This window comes from Camelus dromedarius, chromosome 4, assembly GCF_036321535.1.
Source record: "Camelus dromedarius isolate mCamDro1 chromosome 4, mCamDro1.pat, whole genome shotgun sequence".
NCBI classification, from domain to species: domain Eukaryota; kingdom Metazoa; phylum Chordata; class Mammalia; order Artiodactyla; family Camelidae; genus Camelus; species Camelus dromedarius.
Window position 1 is genome coordinate 79,362,593 of NC_087439.1, and position 19,448 is coordinate 79,382,040.

Here is a 19,448-nt window from a genome sequence, read left to right on the forward strand (position 1 = left end):
CTGGGACAGCATAATTATCAGTGGGCTCATGGTGTTGATTTGTACTGTTACAGATAATACACACCATTTCGATCACTGGTTAAAGTGGTATCTGTCAATTGACAGTTCTGCCACTATAAAATGACTGTCCCAGCCTCTATAATGAATGAATATTTTGAGGGCATAATGTGATATATATCGTATTCCTCATCAAACTTTTACCCCCTAGTTGTATCCGTTGATGACGCTTGCCTGAATCAGTTATCATCACGATGCTGATCAAGCACTGATTTTCTAGTTCCGTTATTCCTTCTGTATTCATTGGCATTTTCTGTAAGGAAGAGTTTTTTTACCTCCCCAGTTTGTTTATAGCCACATGGTCTCATGGATTGCCAGTTCATTCACTGGACTACAATTCATTACTACTTATTTTTGTTCTTCAAATTGTCCTAGATGTGGCCAGTCAGAGCCCCTTCAGACTAGCTCCTGTATCCTTTAACGGGTGTCTGTCATTATAGGAGCACTTCTTTACCTGCTGGCAAACAATACGTTCCTAGGACTATCCTAAAGATAATTTTAATGCAATGAGAAGCAACGAAATGGGTTGGTAACTGGAGGGGAAAGTGGGGTCTATAGAAGTTCTTTTTTTTTTTTTTTTTTTTTTGCTTTTTGCTTTAAATGGGAAAACCCCAGCATGTTTGTATGCTGGTAGGTTGGTCTGCTAGAGCGGGAAGAAGTACTGGTTTGATGTCCTTGAGTAGCGAAGGTGGATCAGATCCAGTGCACAGGCTGGAGCCTTGCCTTCAGAACGGAGCGTGTGGCAGGAATTTCTTCCCCGCAGGCTGGAGCAGCATGTGCCCGCAGATCCTGACAGGAGGGTGGATGGGGGCATAGGAGCTGGTCAACTTTCTCTTCTAATTCTTCCATTCTCAGTGAAGTAGGAAGAATCATCGACCAGGAGTGAGGAGGGCAGGAGCTGTTGGGGTTGCGGGGAAGGAGAAGCTGTGAGGTCATTGTAGAAGGGAGTGGGAGAGCGACTGGATGGGAGCGATGGTGTGATTGCCTGCAACTCTCAGGTCCCACTTCAGGGGCACAGCCGTGGGTTTGAAGTGAGACCACCGTGAGTTCCTCCAGCACAGCTGGTGGTGCAGATGCAAAAGTGGAATAGGTGGAGGGTTGGATCTTGTAACCGCATGTGATAAAGCAAGAAGGGCACAGACCAGTTAAGGGTATATATAGGGGGACGGCTACAATGGCTGATCAGGGCACTTGGCTGGAAGACAAGTGGCTGAGGACGTCAAGGGTGAGGAGCAGGGGCAAGATGCCTGATCCATGGTAGGGTCAATGCTTGCTGGGATTGGGGTGCCAAGAGGGGGCACACTGATAAGAGGTGGTGCTCAATCAGTGGGGTTCATGAAATGCAGCTAGTATTTGGGGCCGCAGTTTGGGACTGACAAGAATCAGGGTGTGGCTGTGAGAGTGATTAGCTGAGATGGGGTGGCGGACAGGAGCATAAGAAGGGAGTTCAAGGAACCAAGAGGACAGCGTATTGGAAGGAGTTTGGTATGTATCTTGTGTCTATTTAGTCCCAGAGACGTAGGGCAGGAAGTAGTATTGGAGAGAGAGCCACACTGAGCCAGGGGCTGAAGTCCAAGAGAAATGAGGCACAGTGGGCAGATAGTGGTGTCGCCTGATGCCCGAAGCTCAGGGCTGGCGCTCTCACTCCCCTTTTCAGGCTTGCCCTAACCTTGGACAAAGAAAAGAAATAGAGACAAAAGCAGTCACGGAGCTGTCCTTTAATGATCTCTGGGCTGTCGCCATCTGCTTGGCGTTGTGGCTGATCCTTTGCTGTGAGGCTTGGGTAGGACCTTGAGCTTGGATTCCGGTCCTTCAGGAGGCATGGTGAAAGAAGCCTGAATCATTTATGCTCAGCTGATCCACAGGATGGATAGAAGTGCTTTTTCTCAGTCACGGTAGAAATGATAGAGGTAGTAAACCCTATTCTCATTATGTCTGTAACCCAGTACTTTGCCACCTGTTATTTTCTGTGCCATCCTTTTTCACACGTCCTTTGGCCACAATAACCTGCTAGAAGGAGTTCAATCAGCCACAACTCAGGGGAAGAAATACCCACTTTCAAAAGGGTCTGTGTTCTAGTGTGTGTTGACTAAATACAGACCTCTAGGTCCATCCCTGGGATCAGAACTTTCCCATGTACATCTGCGTGTTCTTTACTCCACCAGCCTTAGGCTCTCTTTACTCCGCTGCTCATGATTTTAAGAAGCTTGTAAGAAGTTTTGAGTTGTGTGTTTGTGAATTTGTTCTTGTTTTGTAGGTGAAAATTACCAGTTCAGACCTGCTCAGTATTGTCTATATCACAGAAAGACATAATTGCCAGTATCCAGAAACCATTCTGTCTATTATCAAATGTATGATTCATAAGTTTTGGACACCAGAAGAGTCTAATGATATAACCATAGTCATCAATCCATATGGGGAGACCGTGTGCTTCTCTGTGACTCCTGCCAGGAAGATACTTACCTATACAATGAGCGTGACTCGAAACAGTAAGTCCATTGATTTTCTGGATTCAGTTTTTCTGCAGTGACGTTTCAGTAAATCGACTTTTCTTTCATTAATGCTACATTGACACAAAATCTTTCTTATGTGCCTGTGTCTTTTTCACTCCAGTTGTGGATTTCAAACTCTTCCTTGTGTTTGTGGCAGGCGTGTTCCTCTTCCTTTATGCGAAGACCTTGAGTCAGTAAGTATTCATTTTTACTTTCTTATTTTTGTGAATGGAAAAGAGTAGAACATTTTTGACCCTATGCTCAATATTTCTGCATTAGTTTGTACTTCTTGCTTTAGGTTTTGCAAACAGTAAGTCTGAAGATAGTGTTTGAAAGGTTTTAAACCCAGTAACTGTTGTTTGTATAGTATGATATGTAATGGTTCAGGGTGCTTTCACATGCATTATTTTGTATTATTTATTAATATGTGTTATATTATTTGAATTGATTCTCTTAATAATTATGTGAGCTCTGTATGACTGTTCTCATTTCATAGGTGAGAAAACCAACATCCGTCATCACATGACTAGTTCTGGCCAGGGCTGAAGTTTATACTCAGGTTTTCTGATGCCAGATGCCTTCCTCTCTTACATTTGAGCTGCCTCCTCGGTTTGTGGCTCTGATATAGAAAGTTGACTTTAACCACTGTCTGACTCTGGATAAACATGTTATCCTGATACTGTGTGTCTTACAACTTCTCTCATGAAAAAGGAATTTCTTTCCAGTAATATTTTACATCTTAGCTTGCTATTCTGGACATTGTTCATTTTTGAGCTTTTTCTTGTAGCGTAATCAAGGGTGTTTAACATCCTCCATGGTCTTAATAAATTGGTTGTTGTCTACATAGTGTGAAGAGTAAAGCTTGGCCTTAGAGGAGCTAGGCTGCAAGCCTGAATCCTCCAGGCAGCAGATACCGACTTGGAGAAGGCCTTTAATTTCTTGGTGCCTTAGTTTCCTCCCGTGTAAAACGTAGACGTGGATAACCAATTCACAGGGCTGTTTGAGTGCATGTAAAGCGCTCAGACAAGTGGTAGGTGCTCCAGTAAGTATTACTGGATCAGATTCTAAGCATAGAAGATAACTCAGACACTGTTTTGAATTAGTGGCAAGCTATTTACTATAAATTTAAAGTAGAGATTTCTTTTTTTTTTTTTAAGAGTATAGGATATAATTAAAGCTGCCATCTGAGTTTTTCTTCTTAGTATTCTTTATGGCTGCTGTCACCACGTTAAACATGTTTTTCATACTGAGAGTGCAACTTGGCATTTAAATTTCTTTTATCTGCTTGTCTTGACAGAAGCCCTATTTTCTATTACTCTTCGGGGACTGTGCTAGGTATTCTAATGACATTAGTCTTTGTCCTGCTACTGGTGAAAAGATTCATTCCTAAGGTAGGTATACTAGGTACAAATGAATAAAAAATGGAAATCATGATCTCATAACCATGAAAAATTGATCAAACTAAATTCATGTATGACAGTTCCAATTTCTACGTTTTATAAACTTGCTGCAAAATGTATCTTTTTCTAAAGATTTTCATTTTCATTTGTTACTATGTGTAGGCTTAAGTATTAAGTTTTGGTGATACTTTTTTTGAGAACCTCTTATTTGCTAGGTAATGCATTTTTCTTATGAGCGATGGCAGCTAATTCTATACTGAGTAAACAATTCTCCCATCATGGCATTAGCTGAGGAATGTCATGCTGCTGAACCACTGGGGCCTTGAATAACAGCATTGCTACATCCGGGGATTTCTTCATTATCATCAGTTCCCCAAAACACCTTCAATAAAAGACTGCCCTGCACGTAGTCAAAGATAAATATATGTTAATTCATGATATGAACATTGTAGTTACTCTGATGAAAGCTTGCAACACCAGCATTATTTTGAGATAAATTTGTTCTTTAGATCAGTGCTTCTCCAACTAATGTATATGCAAGTCACCTGGGGGTCCTGTTGAAACGCAGGCTCTCAGTCAGGAGTCTGCAGTGGGCCTGAGAGTCTGCATGCCAGCCAGCTCGCAGATGGCATCGAAGCTGCTGGTGTGTGGACCATGCCTTTAATCAGACCTAGACGAGTATCTTGAATTGACTTCAATGCAGTTTCATGCAGAAGTTTCTGATTCAGAGGGTTTATTTGTTTACTTCTATGTTTATGAGAGTGAATGAACCAAAAACTGTGTCATTTATTTTCTTCCACACACAGTATAGCACCTTTTGGGCTCTAATGGTTGGTTGTTGGTTTGCTTCAGTTTATGTTTTGTGTCAACTGATGGAAGATCTGAAGTGGCTGTGGTATGAAAACAGAATATATATATTAGGTAGGTAAAGTTTAAAAAAATACAGTTTATTGTCAATACAGCTGAAAAGTACAGCTAGAGGCCTTCTTTCGACATACGTTTCTCTCCATCCAAATTTTCATTTTGAACTAAGGAGAAAAGTGCTAAAAATAGTATTTTATCTTATTTCCGTGGTTGGTGATTTCAGTTCATTAGATCTCGTGTTAGACTATTTCTCCATGACATACTTCTTAGTTTTCTATACTAATGATCAAAAGGGCAAAAAAATTTGCCCTTTTGACTATATATGCTTTTAAATTGTGGTTAAGCTCTAACCACACCTAAATTATAATGAAAAAATTTCTCTAAAATGTGGCTCTTCTTTTTCTTAGTGTATTTAGTATGAAAGGTGGAAATCCTAAATATAAATGACTAATGAAAACTTGACTTTTCAGAAACAGAGAGGCTGTTAAGAAACCACTTGTTGTTCTTGTTTCATGTTATTAAAAAAAAACTTTTTAAAAGTGTTTGTTTTAATTGTGAAATAATGGACAATGGGAGAGTCAGTTTTCTCCTAACCTTTTAGTGCCAAATTTCTCACATAAATCCACCCACTCAAAAACAATTTTTTTTTCACTTGAAGGTTTTATGCCTTTAGTCCATTATTCTTTTTATGCTAAGGTATTTTCCAAGTAAATTATTGATCTCATGGTATGTTTCCCTCAATACTTCACTAAGCATCTCTAAAAAGCAAAAGCATTTCCTCTATAGTTAAATAACTATTAAATCTTAAAAAATTAATAATTACATAAAATCATGTCTTATCCAGGCCATGAAATTTCCTAAACATCCTTAATTGTTGATTGGTACAAGGTAGCATATAGTCCAGAATCACATTTTTTGCCTGTTGTGTCCTATAAAATTTTTAATCTGTAACAGTTCTTTTTTTTTTTTTTCCCCATCACAGAGACCAAGGTAGTTGTCCTATACAATGTTCCACTTTCTGGATTTTTCTGATTACACCTTTGCGATATGATGAAACTTGTTTCCTCCCCTCCCCCCCCACCCCATTTCCTATAAGCTGGAAATTAGATCTTGAGGCTTGCATTAGATACAAATGAAACACTTTTGATGGAATGTGTAAGAGGCGATTTGCACTTCACCTTGGATCACAGCATGAGGCGCTACAGAATAGCTCATTGTCCCTCTGTTAGTAATGCTGTGACTGAGCAGTGGATTACAAGAGTGACAGCCTGATCCCTCATTGTAAAATTAGATTTTCCTTTTGTGACTAGAAAGTAAAAATTAAAAATAGGTTTTATAGCAGACTGTGACATACACCGAGGCTTCTTCCTGACCAGAGCAACCGTGATAACATTTGCCCTGTAGGACTCGGGGCTAGAAAACAGGTATATTTATACATAATGTATTATAATAATTTATTATTATACATCCTTAATTATTACAAAAGTCAGCCTAGCATCTCACATGGAAGGAATAACTAGCCCTAAATGCATTTTTTCAACTTTGCTTCATTGGAAAAAGAAAGCAAAAAGGAAGGTTTTCTGATATGTTCTTAGCTCTAAGTCAAGGCTCTGCCAGGTTTTTCACATAACTTCTCAAGTTCAGATTTACATTCTTTTACATTCTTCTCTTGCAGGCTATATCTTGATAGTTGGGTGTCTCAGCTTTACTGTTTGTTACAAGCACGGGCCCTTGGTTGAGAAGAGGAGCAGAAATCTCCTGATGTGGACTCTGCGGCTCCTGGCCCTGCTCCTGGTCTATGCTGGTGTCACCGCACCTCGCTTCGCCTGTATGGTCATGGTCCTTCTGTCGTCCGGGAACCTGCGCTACCCACTGAAAGCGTTCGGCTACATGAGGTGCTGCGTATCTTTTTTTTCCCCTCGTAAATGTGACATTTTGGGCTCTGGTTTTATTCATTCTTTGGGGGAATTTTTTGGACGTGTCATATTTAATCTCAGAGTTGACTCCATTTCATCTGGAACGCTCCCTCAGAGAGGAGGAGGGTAGAGAATTTAAGCATCTGACCCCATCTCCAGTGCTCGTCTTCATTAATCTCCCAGAGGTGCACCACCGATTGCTGGGTAATTACAGCTCACCTAGAATTCACAAAAATCAGTGGCAAAATCACTTGGGCTCTCGGTTGCCTAAAACTTCTACTTTCTTTCTACACTTTCTTTCTTTGGAGCCCACAACTGCTTTAGAGGTATTTGTTGTGCTTCTGAGATAAGAGTTAGGGAACAGAAATCAATTACAAATGGTTAAAAGGTATTATTTATGTTGAGGGCTTTCTTTTCTCTTAGGTTTTAAGAAAAGGGTTCGGTCTTTTAAAAGTACAGAAAAAAAGATGAGGGAACTTTTCTTCTCACGGCTTCGTCACGTCCTCAGTCACGGAGTCTCGGCACCTGCATTTGTGTCAAGTGCACAGATGGCAGAGGTGGTCTCCACCCGTGAGGGGTCCTTGTTGGGCGTAGGCGTACACTTCCATGGCGTTGAAGTGTTCAGTAGGCCCACCCAGGAACTGTGACATCGAAAAAGTTCAGGAAAGTTCCTGGAGGAGATATTACTGGGCTGAATCTTAATGAATCAAAACAGCCAGATGAATAAATGTAGGAAGGGTTCTCCTGACAGGGAGAGAGCCCAGCCTGGTACCATCAGGAGGCAGGTGAGCAAGAGGGCGTCGGCCAGGTCGTGGAGGTATCGCAGGCTGTGCTGAGGAATCTGACCTGATCCTGGGCACGGTGGAGGCAGCTGACAGTTACGCACATTAGTCAGTGCTCTCTGACTGCTGCCTGCACAGTGGTTAGAAATTCAAATGCTCAGGGCCCTCACATGTACTGAGTGAGTGATTCTGAGCAGAGGTGAGGTGGTGGGGTGAGCGTGAGGATGTGGGAAGTTGTACGATGTAGCCCTGTCGAAAGGGGGTCAGTTACCGTTCAACTTGAGCTGATTGTTGCCATGTGGGAATATGGGCCAGCCTTGCACACCTTCTGGTTTTCTAAAAAAGCTAAGAATATGGGTTAGAATGTAAATTTTTATGATTTTTTAATGTTGGCAACTAATCTGAAGATAAAAATACATTCAACAAGCAAAAATCAAAGCAGAGACCATGAACACTCATCGGGCAGTGGGATGGGGCCCATCTGTCTTCTGGCACAGAGGGAAGATGTAAGCGGAGGTTCTGGGGCAGGAGGCCAGGCATCAGACATCACAGTGGTCCAGGCAGGAGGTGATGGGGGCCTGGAGGAGTGAGATCAAGGCCAGAAGAAGGAGTTAATAAATATTTACGTGGTAGACTTGGCTGTGAGGAAGGAGACTTTGGTGACTGGTAATTGGTGGCTGCATATGTGGTGATGTCACAGGGGTAAACATGCACCAGCATGAGACCGGGGCTCCTCCGCAGAGGCTGGTGGCAAGGCTGAAAGGCAGCAGGGTCAGAGGCACTGATGCTGGCTGCTTCTCTCTGCCCTGTGTCAAGAGGTCCCTCTGCCAGGAGGAGGCTGGCCACTCCACATCCTCCAGGCCTCTGGTCCTTTGCCGGGTTTGTGCTCTAAGGAACCCAAGAGAGAATGCCTTCCACTTTCCCTTCAAACATCACTGCCCTGCCAGGAGCAGAGTGTGTTCTGTCACCTGCACGACGATCCCCTTATGCGCTTGCTGTGTGTATTGTTAACATGAATAATCAAAATATTATTGTAACTTCATCAACTTTTCATTTTGCTAGTGAATAATTATGTGAAGAATTGAGGGATAAAAGAGGAACTTACAGGTTAAATAATAAACCAGAGAAATAATACCTTGATTTCTATAGTACATTCTAGTTTGCAAAGAGCTGTTTGAATGTATTTTAATACTATTTGGTAGCTACTCTTGTGATTAGCTTTACTGCATTCTTACTGTAGGCCACTCACTGTGCTGAGCACTTTACCCAAAATATGGTATTTCATCTGTACAGTGACCTCCTGAGATGGATATTATTACTTTCATTTTTTCCCCTGTGTGCAGAGTGAGGCTCAGAACTGTGAAGGAATTGCCCCAGCTCACACAGTGGGTAAACCTCAGAGCCGGGACTGTGTCCCAGTCTTCTGCTCAGAGCCCAGGGGTTTTCCTCTTGGGGGCCCAGGCTAGGTTTTCGGAAAAGGAGAAGGAAATAATGTCAGTGGGCCCCTAATCCAGCTCATCAACCATCACACAGTTACTAAAAATTAAAAGATTTTTCAGGTCCCGAACCTCAAGGAAATAATATGTTAAAAACACCTTTTGGTAATTCTGATGCTCATTTATGTTTGAGAATCTTTGGTTAAATTAAATTTTAAGCCACTCAAAAACATTTTTAAAAACTCATTGATAAATATAACATATATGTTAAAAATTTTATTACCATTACCATTTTTATGAGATTCTCTCCTTTAGGACTTTCCTGGTTGGAAAAAAATTCCAGTCATGAGCCCCTCACCATGTAGCAAAGAATTGTTGGGGTTTTTTTTCTTTTTTAAAATTTTATTTATTTATTTTTTGGTGGGGGAGGTAATTAAGTTTGTTTGTTTGTTTTATTTATCTGATGGAGGTACTGGGGATTGAACCCAGGACCTTATGCATGCTAAGCAGACATTCTACCGCTGAGCTGTACCCTCCCCACGAGAATTGTTTTTAATACACAACTTTTTGTCCAGTGTTGGCTCCCTCTCTAGGATTAGTCAGAATCACCACCACTAGGTGGAGGCGCTGTCCCACAAATGTTTCTGTCTTCTGTGTTGAGACTAAGTGGCAAATGATGCTTCTGGGTCTCCGTAAAAGGACATCTCAAAGGCTTGCTTCTATTAGTGCCCAGGGAAATCCAGGCAAGCATAAAGAAGCCAGACCTTTAATTGTCTGTTTGTGTGATTTGAAATCACCGAGGAAGAAAAATACAATTAATATCTTTATCAGACATTGATCTTCAGATGCCTTAGAACATTATTTAGGATGGTCCAGGAGGAGGAGAAAGGTATTATTAGGCCCAAACAGCAAGTTCTATAAACCCCAGTCATGATAGCAATAATGCAGCATAGTATGATGTAGAGGAAGTTAAGAGTTATTACTGTCACTAAGAAATATACTTTTATAAATCTTAAGGGTTGAATTGAGTAACCAAGTATGGAATCTAGCAATTAAATGCTGCGTGTTTTAGGAAAGTGAAGACATGGTTTACATCGAAAAAGCCGGTGGTTAAGTACCTCACTGAAGACGAATACAGGGAACAAGCGGATGCTGCGACCACCCGCGCCCTGGAGGAGCTGCGCCAGGCCTGCCGCAGCCCCGGCTTTCCGTCCTGGCTGGCCGTCTCCAGGCTCCAGGCGCCCAAAAAGTAAGCCCTGCTCAGCTGCCCAGACTACAGCTTGGGTTGGATTTATTGTGAAAATAATGCAGCGCTTTGGTTCAGATGCTTCAGACTAGAAACAGCCGACTTCCCCGCATGACAGATGATGTGGAAGCTGTCGGACGTTCTTTTCCCTCCGTGCTCCGACTTGCACTGTACAACCTACCAGTGTCAGAATCGGTGTTGACCCAATGTGTTTTATAGGGCAGGCCATCCAGACAGCTCACAGGAGAAGGGAAGAGGTGGAATGGGATGTGTCACTTGCTTCTCATTCTGTGGGTGCGGACAGTCATTTGTAAAGTTGACCAAGAAAGGCATCTCCGCCCCGACATCTTTTCCTTAGCGCTTTCCCTTCTTCATAGCTTTCTCCCAACGACAGTGCCCTCAAATTGGAGGCTGAAGGGGAAGTGTTGACACCAAATAATGAATAAATAATATGTTTACTAAGAAAGGGAGAGAGAAGGGATTAGAAAACAGGAGCGGTATGTTTGGCAGCACCGATGCTTCTGAGTCTGCCTTTCCCTGAGCATCTCAAGGAGGATACATAAGCCATTCCTGTTTTCACGCCCGCTGTGTAAATGCCATCCTCCACTGATGCAAAGTCACGTTTAATTAAAGGGGATAAGTATCAAGGGAACATGTTATCTTCAAAATAAACCTTTCTGTGATAACATTAACTATTTAAAACAAAAAAACCTAGGTTTGCAGACTTTGTTCTTGGAGGAAGCCACTTGTCACCGGAAGAAATCAGTCTGCATGAAGAACAGTATGGCTTCGGAGGTGCCTTCCTGGAAGAGCAGCTCTTTAACCCGAGGACTCCTGACAGCCTGCCTGCACACTGACTTCATTCTGGACAAGGAAGTGGGGAAGCGACCCTATTAAAGGCAGCAAAACTGTTCTAGGGAACAGTGGCAAAAGCATTTGCTGTGGAGAAAAGCACGTTACACTGGAAAGGAAAACTAAACTATGTTGAGGGTAGCTGGCCCTTCTTGACCAGTTCTAATTGTACTGTAGGAGGCCACCAAGATTCTGTGATGGTCATTACCACTTTCCCTGAGTGAAGGCTTTTATAGGAACAAGGGAATCATATTGATCTTCAAGGGGCCAATTAATATAAATAGGTGCCTTGTCAACTCCGGGACATTAAAATTTACTCCCTTAATCCCCAGAACCGTGTCAAAAGACTACTTTGTTCTTCCTACGTGTTATCAGCGTAAGTGCTGGGAGAGACCTGAGATATGCTGGACCGGTCTTTCCCAAAATAGTCCACAGGAAGCTAATCAGTGTTAGTGGATAAAGGGATACTAAGGTCAACTAAGATTGATACAAGATTAAATGAATGTACTGCAGGCCTTCTCAGAACCTTTAATAATGCCAAGATGAGGTGCCCCTCCATCCCCAGGCCTGAGGGTGGAGATGCACCCCATGTCATGTGTTTACAAGATGGGATGGAGATGAAGTGCACCCTTATCATGTGTCTATGAGAACGGGTACCCCTCCAAACACAGGCCTGTGGGTGGAGGTGAAGTGCACCCATATCATGTGGCTATTAAAGGGGTGCTCATCCATACACAGGTCTAGCTATGCATGTACAGCCATATCATGTGTCTATTTTATGGGTGCATGTAAATACACAAGTCTCTGTATGGATATGTATATATGTAATGTTTATTATATATCTGTATATTTATGCATATATAATATATGTACATATATAACATGTACATATATATACGTGTGTATCAATACATATGTCTATGGGTATATATTACATATATATATACACATATCTGTATGGATGTGTGTGTATATATGTGTATTATATATATGAGTATATACATATATATACCTATAAAATGAAATATATACATATAAAATATGTATATTATGTAGGTGTATATCCACCCCCAGGCTTGTCTAACTTAGTCTTCTGCTCATATGAGGGACAAATCATCTTTTTTTGTTTTTTGGGGGTTGTTTTGTTTGAGTGAAGGTAGATTTATTTAGAGATACATCAGGAGGCAAGAGAAAGGCCACAAGGTGTGGGGTTTGGAAGCTCAGTTTAGACTAAAGTAGGCACACATTCCATAGAATGCGGGCCGTCTCCAAAGGCCAATTTTTATGGGCTCGGTAGCTTTATATCTTAGTAAGTGGAAGGACCAGTCTAGGCTGGAGAAGGGGCTGGGATTCCCAGGAAATTAGCCTTTTCCCGCTCTTTGACCTTTTGTGGCTAGCCTTGGGACTGCCATGGCGCCTGTGGGTGTGTTATTCACCATGCTAATGTGTTACAGTGGGCATATAATGAAGCTCACGGTCTCCTAGAAGTCAAATCTCCCACCATTTTGAGCCTCAAGGCCTCCTGGGGGTTGAATCTTTCGCCATTCTAGTGTTAATTGCTGTGTTATCCCCTGAATGGCTGTGCCCTGCCCCCTTCCTGTCTCATTCCCCCCTCAGAGATTTTACTCCCATAATCTTATGGAATTGTAGAGGGGCGATGGTCCTTCTTCTGAAGTTGCTAACAGGCCAGGCTTGAGCAGGGGCCTTGACCCTGCCTAGCAGGGAGTAAAAAATCTCTGAATGCCTAATCTAGGGGCCCCAAGAGCAGGGAAGCCTTTTGTTTTTGTGTCCAGAGGGCTGAGGGTATGAGCTGGAATCTTCCAATAGCCATCATTTGACTGGGACTGTTGAAACCCACTGTTTCCATTGACTTCTGATGAATGTTTTTAAAGATGAAGCACCTTTGTAACAACTCGATAGTCTGTAACAACAGAAAGACTTAAAATGCATGGTTAAACATCTGTAACTGATAGATTTGTTTGTAATTATGAGAATTATGACTGATTATATTTAACTTTACATATTAAATAATCCTAGTTAATTTAATATGTGAGATGTCTCAGGTTTTTTTTAAAGCATCTTAAAGTTAGCTGGGGCCACAAAGAACTTTCAGAATTTGTTAGATATTTAAAATCCTGATTATGTATGAAACCTTTTTTTTTTTTTTTTAGCTTTTGTTTGTTTGTTTACGAAATACTTAACTAAAAACATACATCTTACTTTCCCACTGTTTACTGAAATACTTATTTTAGGAGCTGTAATTACATGTATTATCATTTTAACCCTCCAAAACCTTAAATCTCTGGCAAAAACCAAGAAGCAAGCAACTGTGAATTGGTTGTCATATCACCGTTTCCTGACTAGAAACACGTTTTCTTTTTTTTTTTTCCTAAGGCAAAGGTAGATAAACTTAGATCTGCCTGCCCAACAATTAATGTTTTAATATTTTATAAATGACACAGATAGTCAGTGAACTTTTTAACTTTTAAGTACCAAAATTTGGAGAGATAATTTTAGGTAGATACTTTCAAAAGAAAACTCCTATAGAGTTTACCCCAAATCCCATGTTTTGTTTACTTTTTGAAAGTTTTTTTTACAGAGTTACTTTTTTTGTTGACAGCTTTGTAACAGATATAATAAAGTTTTGCTTGCCTTCTACTAAGCCTGGGCACAGCCGAACTTTTATACTTAACACTTACGCCTCTAAAGACATGTTTGAATTAATTAAACTAGCAAGCTTAAGCTAGCTTCAATACCAGTACCAGTACTGAATCCTTTTTAGATAACGTGAACCTGAAATTTATTTTGGCCAGTTTTCTCTATGTTTGAGTATTTATAGAAGTACTTAATTTCCTTTCAGCCAATTAAAGAGCTCTTTTACCATTTAATTGTGCCAATACCATACATCTATGGCATACAAGCCAGACACCTTGTAGTTTTCATTTTAAAATTTTAGTCATGAATCAGATAGAACAAAGTAAAGCCCACTGGGTACCAAAGAGGTTGGATTTAAACTGGGGTTTTTGGCAGAACAAAAACAAATCAAAGTTGCCCACTTAGATGGCTAAGCCTTTTTGCTAATATTTATGAAAAAGAGATAAAATTTTTACTTCTCCTTAGCAAATTAAGTTCCAAATTACTTCTTCCCCCACCTTTTTTTTGAAATTTGCGTTTTAAAAAGATGGTGAGATCACAATTCCCAGAGAAGACAAGGTAGAATATTTGTATCTCAAAGGCATAGGAAGCCCTAGAGTCTCATAGAGAGATTTTGTTTTTCAAAGGCCAGAAAAAAATGTCTTTTTTTAATACTTGTCTATTAAGATAAATACATAGGGGAGGTTTTGGGAGTGGTCAAAGTATTGGTGGGCTTTGTATCCTTTTTGGAGCCACACCTCTGCTCCTGTAAAGACTAGATTTGTAAAACAAAGACAGTTTTGTTTTTTCTCATTTAGCTTAGGGGAGACTTTTCTAAAAAAATTTTATTAGGCTCCGAATATCAGCTATGGTCAGTTTAGTCCAACCAATGGCCTCCCATTTGGCCATCTATTTATGAACACTTCTGATGAGCCTTCCTGGGTTTGAGAAGTTTTTTTTAATTAAAGCTCTTGGTTTGGCCTCTGATCTGAAGAGGCCTGCCTGTGGCCTCACGTGGTCCCATTTTGATGATAACCTGACAATAGAAGCTCTGTCAGGGACCTCAGGTTCCCAGACAGCAGGGTTTCCTTGAGAATCAATATGGAGTGGAAGGGAGACCTCTTCTGGCTTGGGATTGAGGCAGGCTCCTAAAGCCGAGTAGACATTTTTTGGGGTGCATGTCTTTCACGTAAGGGTCTTTGAATTGGATTATTTCAATTGGGATTTACTGAGCAAGTAGGTCCCTTCCCAATGAGGGGATGGGGCACTCAGCCACCAGACAAAACTCATGTGTAAAAGTAAATTTTTAGTAAGCACCTTGTTGGGGGCCTTCTGTTGACCCCCGTTATTACACTGGATTGGGAGGACAAGGGTCCAAGGAAATCAGTCAGCACACGTAGGTGGCTCCCTTATCTAATAAGAAGACAACTTTTCTACCTGCCACAAGGGGTCCCCAAGGCTCTGCTGGAGAAATGACCCAGTGTCCTGTGGGAGCCAGGGAGGGTCCCAGGCCCCATCAGCCTTTAGTCATCTCAGCCGTCATTGGTTTGGGAGCCCCAAGTCCACTTCGGGACTGGGGGCAGTCCTGCTTCCAGTGGCCTTTCTGTTTGCACATAGGGCAGGGTCCTGGTGGACTTTTCCCAAAACTGGGGCATTTGTTTTTCCAGTGGCCCTCCTGGCTGTACTTAAAACAGGTCCCTTTTTGGCAAGACAGTGGCTCTGATGCAGGCATCCTGGATCCTGTCCTCACCGTGGGTCTTGGTGGAGGGTAACTCTGAGGTGGTGCAGAGATAAAGGCTGCTGCTAAGGATTGCCCCTTTTGCTGTTGTCCCTGAATCCTTTTTGCCTCTTAGCCCTGTCTCTATTGTTCAATACGTTAAACGCCAGATCCATGGGGACCAGCTTCTTAGAAGGGGCTTTAGGGGTAGATGATTGGGAAGACCTCTCCAGTGGGATCCTTCCCAACAGGAAGCAATGGAAGAATGAGAAAATCTCCTAGTAAGATCACCGGCCTTGGGGCTTATAGATCCCACAAGGCCCTTCCAGTTCTATGTTCACGAGAGAGGAGGAATAGCCCTGGAGGTCCTCACCCAATGGCTGGGTCCTACCCAACAGCCTATAGGGTACCTCTCCAAGCGGCTAGATCCCACTGCTTGAGGCTGGCCTCAAGAATGGAAAGGGAAAGCCATGTATAGCCTCCCTCATCCTCTTGCAACCTAATGTTACAATGGAAGCAAATCTTATCCCAAATTCTTCATACAACACTTATTAGCCAGGAATTACTCATTTGCTTCCTGTAATCCCAGAGAAGCCTCCACTTTCATTTCTCGGGACCGACTATTGAAATAAAAGTTTGAAAGAAACTTGATTGAAAGTGTTATTCTTATGTAGACACAACAATATTCTGATAACCAAGTCAGACAACTTGGCCTCAGGTCTGTGAAGAAGGTAGACAAAGGACAAAGGATGCTCTAACCCTTCAACACTGCTGGGTATAAGAGATTCTTAACACCTTCTTGCAAAATTGATGGCGGCCAGTTGTTCTAGCCAAGCATTTATCTTGACTACCACTCATTTCGCTAATGGAAACTCATTCCTAACCCCCTTTATGCAACTTAATGAACTTACCGGTGTAAATTTTGATAAAGATTGTTGTTTAATCATCTTGGAAAATGGATTCCTGATTAGGATACTTCGAATGCTAACTACACTTCTCTAGGACATATGATAAAATTAGCTTACACCTTTCATGCTACTAATGCTGAAGAATTTTTTAAGTAAATTGTTACCTAAAAACTACAGCTGTTGGCTTTTGAAAAAGTAATGATCTATAGGTCTATGCTTTATTTAACTATTATGAATCTCATGATTTTATTTTTGTTCTTTATAATATGTAATATAGAAATATACATACATATACATATATACAAAAAATTATTCTTTCTAAATTTAGTCTCACTAAATACTTAGAATATGGATGAATAGCAAAATCAGGTAAATCCCATTTAGTTACTAAATGATCAAAGGATGAGAATCAGGTTAAGACTTAGTTCCCTGACTCAGTTCTCTGCAGCCCAGTGTTCTAAATCCATATGTTGAGTTAAAATTTAGAATGCCATATATCCATTTGTAGTTTGTCAAAACGAGAGTGTGGACTAATACTCTGGAAGCTAATAGTAACACTTACTGTAAAAGAAAATTCAAAGCAGCTGGCCGTGTTCACTCTATACGTGGTAGTGATTTAGAAATTATGAGTATACTCCTTTCATTGCAACTTAATCAAATGTAAACAGACTTCTTTTGATATCAGTATTAGAACATGATCTGAGGGAATGGATAAATTCATTAATCCAATGGGAAAGAATCCAGGTTTTGTGCCATGATCCGTCTCTGATCATTGGAGAGTAGTCACATAAACTAGTTTCTATGGCTGTCAGTGAGGTCCTCTTCCCAAAGTTACTGACTCTAATGTCTTAGCTAAAGAAAAGTCACTTGTATGATGGTCTTTTAAAATGATTTAACCATTTATGTTAAATGAATTTACAAATAACACCTACTTAAGATAATGTTTTAAAAATAATGCTCTAATACCAAAGATAAAGATGTTACTTAATGGCTCATAATGAAATCATATGTATTTCAATAGATAAATGCTCTGGCCTAGTTACACTAAAACTAGGGGCACTGTGAACGTGTCAGCTACAAACGCAGTCTTGGGGGTACTGTATTGTTGACTCAGGTACTGTCACAATTGGGTTCCCCTGGGGGAAAAGATTCTGGAATGGAGATTGGCGAGCAACAAGTTCATTAGCAAATACCTATGGAGGAGAGAGGAAAGGCAGGATTGGGAAAATTTTTTCCGTGATGTAGTCATAACAAAGGCCTCAGCCAATCTAGTGGGGAGCTTTAGAGGTGGGATAGCACCTCCTACCCTTGTACCAACTGACTAGTCAGTAGATGCAGGATGCCAACGAGGGGGTGACAGTGGACAAGACAACTCTCATCTGTTGATGGCAATTCCTACACAGTCTTGACTAAGATCTCAGACACCAATACTGCCAACAGTGGAGGGAATGTATATTTCAGACCCAAAAAGGGCAGACAGCAGCAGTATCCCACATCATTGGCAACAGTCCACCCATGTGATCCAAGTGGTCCAATCCACCTGCTTTTTATGGCAAGTCCTGGGAAAGTCTCCTCCTGCAGCCTGGTGCATTTCTTTCCTTGAGGAAAACTACTACACGAAGAAGGCTAATTGGACAACTTAGAGCCCCGCTGCTGCAGCTTGTCTCAAGGCCACACTAGTACTTATCCTCTCTCTCTTCTCTATTCCCGAACAGTGCTCCTCACAACTGTCAAGGTCATCAAAAGCAAAGAAAGTCTGAGAAGTTACCATAGTCAAGAGGTGCCTAAGAGAACTTGATGACTAGATGTCCTGCATGGGATCCTGCAACAGAAAAAGACCCTAGGTTAAAAACTAAGGTATCTGAATAATCTCTGGACTTTAGTTAATAATAAGGTCTCAATATTGGTTCATTAGATGTGACAAATGTACCATAAGGTAAGATATTAATAACGGGGGAAACTGTAACTCTGTACTATCTCTGCAACTTTTCTGCAAATCTAAAGCTGTTCTAAAATTAATAGTTTATATTGAAAAATAACAGGAAAAATTATATTGATGCGAGAATTTGATCTTACACGTTCCTGAATCTGACAAAAACCCAACTCATGATGAACAGTTTTTCAAGTGATGTGTATTTATCCCTTGCAAATGGCACGGCCTTGCTCCAGAACCCTGGGGTCTGTGTTGTCATTCTCCTGTTGAGTTTTCCATCCATTTCACGTGGCATTTCTTCTTATCACCATGACTTTTAATACCAAATGTTCTGCAGGGTCCTGTGATACAGGAGTCGAGTCGCTTGGCCATAGCCTGGGCCTGCTTTGGAGCCCTTTCCTGCCTGGATCTCACTCGTGGCTGGCAGGTTTTCATGTCACCCAGTTAAATGGGATGGAGCAGTATTTCCAGGTGACAGCACGAAGACAACTGCCTACCAAGCATTCTGCTGGCTCACCTGTTTAGAGGTGGGAGGTGTAGGATGAAATAATTTGACCTTTCCTTTGGAGGGGATGTTTTAGCATGCCCCAGACCCCTGAAAACCTCACTGAAGTGGCAGGTCCCTGAGACTCTGTAGGATTTATCTCCCAGCCTCTGAAGCGCGTGTCATTTGTCAGGGCCTCTAATGCGTTTGCCGATTTATACTCATCGCTAATGTCACTGATACAGTAACCAATGTGATATTCTGTAGAATGTCTAGATGGTCCAGATCATTTTGGGCTATATTGTAACAGAGGGAGGAGAGTTTAGATAGCTCTGGAGCAATACCATAAATGTGTACTGCTGTCCATCTCAGGTGAATACTAACACTTTCTGACCTATCTTTCTGATGGGTATGGAGAGAACACATTTGCCAGATCATTTGCCACATACCATGTGACTGAGACTGTGTTAATTTATTCTCACAAAGATCCCACATCTAGCTCAGGAGCTGCAATTAGGGCTACTATTTAGTTGAATTTTCAATAATTCACTTTCATTCTCCAGGATCCACCTAGTTTCAGGGCCAGAGTAGTGAATTAAATAGAATCTTAATCAAGACCAACCCTCCTGCATCCTTTGGGTCTTTAAGGATACTAATCACTATCGTTTTTCTGGAATACAATATTGACTTTGGTCTACTATCTTGGCCAGGGGAGTGAAGTATTTTC

The 19,448-nt window shown here is 41.4% G+C and overlaps 1 protein-coding gene across 3 annotated transcripts in view; it reads left to right on the top strand.

Moving 5' to 3' along the window:
- The window catches only part of NEMP2 (nuclear envelope integral membrane protein 2), a 41,841-nt gene that overhangs the window by 10,023 nt on the left and 12,370 nt on the right, over positions 1 to 19,448 (top strand). The window contains exons 3-9 of one of the 3 annotated variants that reach the window (XR_010380686.1): positions 2,315 to 2,546; positions 2,671 to 2,743; positions 3,847 to 3,940; positions 4,756 to 4,870; positions 6,489 to 6,708; positions 10,020 to 10,196; positions 18,020 to 18,161. Coding sequence is in view for 2 of the 3 variants with exons in the window: in XM_031452119.2 (XP_031307979.2) it covers positions 2,315 to 2,546; positions 2,671 to 2,743; positions 3,847 to 3,940; positions 4,756 to 4,870; positions 6,489 to 6,708; positions 10,020 to 10,196; positions 10,909 to 11,050 (1,053 nt within the window). In the remaining variant the exon portion in view is untranslated. Of the gene's footprint in view, positions 1 to 2,314; positions 2,547 to 2,670; positions 2,744 to 3,846; positions 3,941 to 4,755; positions 4,871 to 6,488; positions 6,709 to 10,019; positions 10,197 to 10,908; positions 13,101 to 18,019; positions 18,162 to 19,448 lie in introns of those variants that run through there. The other 2 variants (XM_031452119.2, XM_064485145.1) reach the window with 2 other exon arrangements.